General features: G+C 48.2%; 1 protein-coding gene across 4 annotated transcripts in view; it reads left to right on the forward strand.

Moving 5' to 3' along the window:
• LOC118211445 (DDB1- and CUL4-associated factor 1-like) overlaps positions 1–5,692 on the forward strand; it is a 39,578-nt gene extending 33,886 nt beyond the window's left edge. For 3 of the 4 annotated variants that reach the window (XM_035388644.1, XM_035388646.1, XM_035388647.1), the window contains exons 23-24: positions 135–417; positions 3,190–5,692. In XM_035388644.1, coding sequence (XP_035244535.1) covers positions 135–417; positions 3,190–3,248 — 342 coding nt within the window. In that variant the 3' untranslated portion in view covers positions 3,249–5,692. The remainder of the gene's footprint in view (positions 1–134; positions 418–3,189) is intronic. The other variant, XM_035388645.1, reaches the window with a different exon arrangement.
• Positions 5,693–7,851: the final 2,159 nt, after the last annotated feature.

Consider the following 7,851-nt stretch of genomic DNA (forward strand, 5'->3'; position numbering starts at 1 on the left):
TTAGGGAAGGCAGATTAACTGGACAGAATGGGCCCTGGGCATTAGCTCATAAATTTGAGGTGTTGGGTTCAGAGCGTAGAAGCCCCGTTGTTATTCAACACCGTTGTGACTGTGGCCCCCCTCATCTCCGGCAGGACGACGAGGACCAGGATGATGAGGACGACGAAGACGACGACGACTCGGACGATGACCTTGACGACATGGACACGGACCCCCTCCTGGCTGAGCTGGAGAACGAGAACGGAGGCGAGGAAGAGGAGGAGGACGGCGAGCACGACTTCTCCCCCTCCGACGACGAAGAGGTGGCCCGCCTGCTGGAGGCTGATGGCGAGGAAGAGGAGGACGACGATGACGACGACGATGATGACGACGATGATTCCGACGACAACGACGACAATGAGCTCATCCTGGAGAACAGTGAGTACAGGCTGCAGATGGGGTGTCTGCAGAAATGTGTACTTTTGGGGGGGTCAGCAGAACTATAATGGTGAAGGAACTGGGCTTGAATCAAAGAGGTTACGGGTTCAATTTGAGCAAAGAACTAAAGCTGAATTGCCTCAGGAAATGTCCACATGTGTAAAAACATATAATGTAAAAATGTTAGCTGCAAGTGTGATGTAATATCAGGTGTTCTGTGTTGGAATGCATCCAAGTTGTTTTAAGAACAGGAACTCTAAGGTGTGAGAATAGTCACTGACTCTCCTGTAGTACTGTGTGGCCTGTCGGGTATATGTACTACTATGTAGTCTGTAGGGTATAGAATCGTCACTGACTCTCCTGTAGTACTATGTGGCCTGTAGGGTATAGAATAGTCACTGACTCTCCTGTAGTACTGTGTGGCCTGCAGGGTATAGAATAGTCACTGACTCTCCTGTAGTACTGTGTGGCCTGCAGGGTGTCAAATAGTCACTGGCTGCCCTGTAGTACTCTGTAGTCTGTGTGTTGTAAAATAGTCACTGGCTATCCTGTAGTACTGTGTGGTCTGTAGGGTATAGAATAGTCACTGACTCTCCTGTAGTACTGTGTGGCCTGCAGGGTGTAAATAGTCCATGGCTGCCCTGTAGTACTTTGTAGTCTGTAGGGTATAGAATAGTCACTGACTCTCCTGTAGTACCGTGTGTAGCCTGTAGAGTGTAAAATAGTCACTGGTCATCCTGTAGTACTGTGTGGTCTGTAGGGTATAAAATAGGCACTGACTGCCCTGTAGTACTCTGTGTGTTGTAAAATAGTTAGGGATGCACCGATGTAAAAAAACATTCTGGGCCAATACCCTCGTGTAAACAACACAATTGGCCAATACTGGGGATGGTAATTTTCAGTAATTTCACAGATCGAGTGGATTGCATAATGTGCTTGATTCCAAAGTTCCAAAGATGGGGACGAATCTGTTTTTTAGAAAGCGTCTTGCGAATACACATAACACACATCAAGTTTTTCCATTATAAAAGCGTCTTAGTGCTTAGCCTGTTCTGTCAAGAAACACAGACAGTCAGTGTCAGATATGACACACAGAATTTTATTCTCAGCTCACAAATGGTGTGTGTCCACAAAATCAATATACAATGACTGAATACTCAGTTCTGATTGACTGGGACGTTTGCATTGAAGTAGCTATGAGGTAGCACTTTAAAAAGTTTGATCGCTGTTCTAAATTAATTCTGACTCAAATAAGCTGGAAATTTGTAAGAGCTAGCAAGCCAAACATACTTGCAACAGTGCCAGCTTGATGTCCATAGTTATCACTTAACTACGTTTTGAGTATACAGTGAGCTCCAGCATCTAGGACAAAGCCATATTTTTTCTTGATTTGGCTCTGTACTCTATAATTTTAGATTTGTAAGCAAACAATTCATATGTGGTTAAAGTTTTATTAATGGGTATTTTTGTACACTTTGGTTTCACCCTGTAGAAATAACAGCACTTTTTAAACATGGTCCCCCATTTCAGGGTGCCATAATGTTTTGTACCAATGGCTTCGCAGGTGTTTCTGATTAGCCAGATGTGCTCAATTGCTTCTTCAGTGCAAGTACCAGTGAGCTTCCGGTATCTAGTCATGATGTTGATTGCCTTTGGGGTCTGTTATTGGCATTTGTCAACATGAGGACCAGTGTTGTGCCAATGAGAAGTCAAGGAAGCGGCTGAGAAATTTGGTAGAAAATAGACACATAAGCCAAACCTTAGGCTTATCAAAATCAACTGTTTGGACCACCATTAAGAAGAAAGAGAGGACTGGGGAGCTCAGTAATCGCAAAGGGCCTGGTAGTCCAAGAAAGACCTCACCATAATGAAGAAGAGTCCCCAAACACTTGTCCTATTCATTCTCCTGCTGCTACCAGCAGTTTCAGCAACAATAATGTAAGACGAGTGAGCCAGCTCATGTAGCTGCTATGCATGCCCAAACTTCCACCCCCACCGTGTTTCACAGATAAGGGGGGTTGCGTGCTTTGGGTCTTGGGCAGTTTCCTTCGGCCTCCACACTTGGCTCTTGCCATCACTGATGCAAGTGAATTTTCATCTCATCCACAAGTCCTTGTTCCAGAACTCTTTTTGGCTCTTTTAGGTACTTCTCGGCAAACTTAAACCTGACCGTCTCGTTTTTGGGGTTAACTAGCGGTTTGCATCGTGGTGTTGCCTCTGCTGTTCTGTTCAAGTCTTCTCCAGACAGTAGTCACTGACACATCCACGCCTGCCCCCGAAGAGTGTTTATGTTCTGTCCGACAGGTGTGTCTCTATTATTGTGAGAATTCTTCAGTCATGAACTGTAGAGCTCTTCCTGGGCCTACCAGCCCCTTTGCGATTACTGAGCTCACCAGTGCTCTTTCTTCTTCATGATGTTCCAAACAGTTGACTTTGGTAAACCTGAGGTGTTTAGCATGATCTGTGCACTGCCACCAACAAAATTTATCTTATTGGCTGATGTCCCGATTGCAGCCAGTGATGCAAACAGCAAGTCAATTCTCATAGTCAACCCATGTATCAATGCAACCCTAAAAATAATCATGGGCTGTAGCTGGAACACTGGTCTCAAGACAGTAAATCCATGTTATTGAATGAAAGGGCTGAATGTTTATTTAAAGATAGTGAGTGAGTGTGAGATACTAGAGAGAGCGCGAGTGAGGGAGTGTAGACTGGTTGCACTCATGCACACTGGTGGGAACGCAGGGAAATGATTTGTTTTTGTCTTTGCAGCAGACAGTTCAGACAACTCGGACCTGGAGGACGACATCATCCTGTCCCTGAACGAGTGAACAGGAGCGGGCGTAACCAGGACGACACGGGGGACCCCCGAGACCCCGCTTCCCCAGGAGGGAGGGGGGGGGGGGGCAGAGGGTCCTGCGGGCTGACGCTCCGGGCGGAAGCGGAACTGACATTAGCATCTTGAGCGGGTGGGAAGGCAGAGAGCGACGCGCACCCACGCGCACGGAACACGCGGGGGTCTGAGAGGGAGGCGTGCGCGCGGGACGGCTCCACCCCCCCCCCATCCCCAGGCGCGGGGGCCGCTGGGGCTTTTTGGGAGCAGCCCCCCCCCACACGGGCCAGCCCCAGCACGCGCGGACCCCGGCGCACCTGTATTATAGCGTTTCTTAAAAACAAAAAAAGGCTTAGTTTTTTATGACATTATGAGTGGCTTTGTCAGCGTTTGAGCAGAAGGTCTCCAGCGGTGGGGGGGGGGGGGGGAAAGTGAATGTACACGTAATATATATTTCTTTGAGTTTCATTAAAATGTGTTTGTGAACCGCTTTCTGTGGGACCCACGGTGTGTGACAGTCTCCGCTTTCTGGCGCCCGCGGTCCGCCCGCTTCGCGGTAGGGGAAGCGCGCGACTGGCGGGAAACACGGCGTTCGCGAGCCTCGATCGTCCAGCGCGAGCTCTGGCCCTCACCGACACGTGCTCAAGAGCCCAGGGACTGCTGGGTAAAGCATGCGCCTCGCCTGGATTTTTGGGTCTAAACTGGTCGCTGATGAAGATGATGGACTCTCCAGGACTAGGTGTGATGGGCCGTGCTGAAGAGAGGGGTGTCTGTCCGCCATGAACCGAGCGCACGCACGTAACGCCGCTGGTTTCCGATTGCCGTTCAGTGCCGTCGGATGAGCGAGACGTGTCACTTCCTGTAGCTGAAGCTACGCCCCATTTTGGCTCCTCCGGTCCCCGCCTTCTCCTGCTACGTGGTTCCCTGTTTGCAGCCGTGGTGCGCCACACCGCCATATCGCTATACAGCGGCCGTTGGACATCTCAGGATTTTACAGCACATTTTCACGTCAGAACAGAAGTGTTAAAAAGAAAAAAACTGCTCTTTTATATTTTAGCATTTCAAATTTTCTTACACACACGTCCACCGATAATTATTCAGTGAAGTTCCGATAATAAAGCTGCTCGGGTGAGTCAGTGAGCGTTTCTCACAGTGGGGAACACTGGAGGGCCAGAGTGAGTCAGTGAGCGTTTCTCACTGTGGGGAACACTGGAGGGTCAGTGTGAGTCAGTGAGCGTTTCTCACTGTGGGAACACTGGAGGGTCAGAGTGAGTCAGTGAGCGTTTCTCACAGTGGGAACACTGGAGGGCCAGAGTGAGTCAGTGAGCGTTTCTCACAGTGGGAACACTGGAGGGTCAGAGTGAGTCAGAGAACGTTTCTCACAGTGGGGAACACTGGAGGGTCAGAGTGAGTCAGTGAGCGTTTCTCACTGTGGGAACACTGGAGGGTCAGAGTGAGTCAGTGAGCGTTTCTCACTGTGGGGAACACTGGAGGGTCAGAGTGAGTCAGAGTGAGTCAGTGAGCGTTTCTCACTGTGGGAACACTGGAGGGTCAGAGTGAGTCAGTGAGCGTTTCTCACTGTGGGGAACACTGGAGGGTCAGAGTGAGTCAGAGTGAGTCAGTGAGCGTTTCTCACTGTGGGAACACTGGAGGGTCAGAGTGAGTCAGTGAGAGTTTCTCACTGTGGGAACACTGGAGGGCCAGTGAGTCAGAGAGCGTTTCTCACTGTGGGAACACTGGAGGGTCAGAGTGAGTCAGTGAGCGTTTCTCACAGTGGGAACACTGGAGGGTCAGAGTGAGTCAGTGAGAGTTTCTCACTGTGGGGACACTCAAGGGCCAGTGCATTGGATGGCTTGGTTTGTGGCACACATTTCATTCTGTTTTAGCAAAAACTCTGATGTCATGTTATGATTATAAAATGAGTTTAAAAATGCAGTCATTACAAGAGATCATTTCCAGTAAAATGCCTTAATCAGCTGACACCTTGGAGTCTAAGTTTTGCATGTTTTAATTTGACTTTTACTGACAGTATTATTTAAATGAACTTTAAACACCGGCCCTAATCTGTAATTGCTCATGTGTTCACAAATCCAAGGGGCCAGTAGGGGTCAGTATTAGACTGTTAATTATAACAGAAATAATAGGGGGGCTGCAGAATTGTTGTTTTGGCTTTTTGGTGACTTTCTGAGTTAAGTGGAGATACTCATTAAAATTTCAGTTTTGACAAAGGGAATACTAGTTTGTGGAGAAAGTGTGTTGGAGTGCAAGTCTTAATTTCACAAATAGTTCTCTTCTTATCTTGAGAGGATATGCTTGTTTTGACTTTTTAATTAGAGATTTTATAAAAGCCACAAATGTAAAGGTATTGAAAATGGCAAATGTACAACCTGTATCTAATCTATTTTTACTATAAAAAATAAAAAAATAAAAATGTTTTCTTTATGCTAGTTTTTTTCCTTTCTTGTAAGTCCATTAACACTGGACAGTATGCGCATATGTGCCTTTTGCAAGAATCAAAATGAGTGTAATGAACTGCAATACCAGTGTAGACCAGCCAGATGGCGCCATTTGGTTTCAGAAAAGCTTTGTGGAAAGACTGCATGGATGAATCACCTTGTTTACAGTGACTGAAGTTTCATCACACAGAGACAGTCCACCGATCAAGAGTGGTGATTCTGAGTCTGGGGGAAAAAATATCTACACCCTAATTTTTTTTTGACCGATGACGGTAAACACGATTTTTTTTGTGGTGCAATTCCTATTTCAGTTTAGAGTTTGTGTTCACAGGTTTCCTGTTCGGTCCCTGTCCCTCACACATTCCTCGGTAGCTTTATTTGCCCTTTCTATCCCTGCTCTGAGGTGTATGCTGTCTGTTTTGGTTCAGTGTGCAGCCTGCAGCTTATCCACGGGGCTGCTGGGTGGCTCGTCCTCTTCAGGCACTGTTGTAGTGTACGGATGGGCCCCGCGGTATGGTTTTAAACCCGGACTGTACCGGCGCCAGCTGCGGCCGGCAGCCCCGCGGGGTGGCACACAGTTTGGCGCTTGTGTCGTCCAGAGAGCGGACGGGTTCAGGCAGCTGGCATGACTCTCGTGCGTTTGTGATGCCCACTGGTTGATTTGGGCGCTCATGATCCACCTGTTGACCTGTATGCAAAGAGTCTTCCTCCAGCTTGTGTCTGTGTGAGCCAGACTGGTAGATGGTGGTGTGGTAAGAAGTGCCACTCAGTGGATGTTTGACCAGCATGCACCTTGCTCCTGCCGAAAGGCTGAAGCCAAGCACGTGTGGGCTTGGTTAGTACTTGGATGGGAGACCACCTGGGAAAAGCAGGTTGATCCTAGAAGTGGTGTTGGTGGGCCACTAGGGGGTGATCTTCTGTCTGGTCTCACAAGTCCCCAATGCCCTAGTGCAGTTATGGGGACACTGTGCTGTTGGAGTTGCTGTCTTTCAGATGAGATATTAAACTCTGGCCCCGACTCACTGGTCATTAAAGATCCCATGACAATTACAGCAAAGAGCAAGGAGGTTCCCCGGTGTCCTGGTTAAATTCCCATGCTAGCTCTCTCCATCTAATCATCCCCTGATTTTGCTGGCTACAGAATCGTTCTCTCCCTCTCTATCTCAGCTGATGTGTGGTGAGCATTCTGGTGCGAAATGGCTGCCATGCCTCATCCAGGTGGGGGCTAAATGTCAGTGGTAGTTGAGGAGTTTCCCCCTCATCCCTGTAAAGTGCTTTGAGTGTGAGAGAAGCGCTATATAAATAGACACCCTTACTGTAAGAGTAAATTGGGGCAAAAAGGGGGAGAAGCATGAAATGTCAATTTAAGATTAAGTGTTTGACAGATTCTTGTATGTTACAATTGGACAGAATTACCTGGTGTTTTAGGGACCTGGTGTTTTAGGTGTCCTGTGTTTTACGACTGGACGAGTGCCCTTTGTTTCAGATGGGCCACAGACGAGCATCCTTGATATAATGCTAAATACCGGTAAACCCCAAATATGTGTAGTAGGAATACAGTACTACACTGCCTACACACCATCGTTCTATCGCTTCAAACGCCTCTGTCCGTTTCCTGTGGAGAGGCCTGACTCGGTCAGTCCTGTCATTTATCACAAGTCCTCTGCATCAGCTTCATACCCTGCATTGAGGTAAGTGTGGGGTTGTGCTTCATACCCTGCATTGAGGTAAGTGTGGGGTTGTGCTTCATACCCTGCATTGAGGTAAGTGTGGGGTTGTGTTTCATACCCTGCATTGAGGTAAGTGTGGGGTTGTGCTTCATACCCTGCATTGAGGTAAGTGTGGGATTGTGCTTCATACCCTGCATTGAGGTAAGTGTGGGGTTGTGCTTCATACCCTGCACTGAGGTAAGTGTGGGATTGTGCTTCATACCCTGCATTGAGGTAAGTGTGGGATTGTGCTTCATACCCTGCATTGAGGTAAGTGTGGGGTTGTGCTTCATACTCTGCGTTGAGGTAAGTGTGGGGTTGTGCATTGAGGTGAGTGTGGGGTTGCCATGGCTGCATGGTCGCTAGCGGTAAAGGGAAGGCTCGCCTGGTCCGCGCTGCTCGACGTGTGGAATTAAAGCGACGCGAGCGCTGACCC

This window comes from Anguilla anguilla, chromosome 13 (genome assembly GCF_013347855.1).
Source record: "Anguilla anguilla isolate fAngAng1 chromosome 13, fAngAng1.pri, whole genome shotgun sequence".
NCBI classification, from domain to species: Eukaryota; Metazoa; Chordata; class Actinopteri; order Anguilliformes; family Anguillidae; genus Anguilla; species Anguilla anguilla.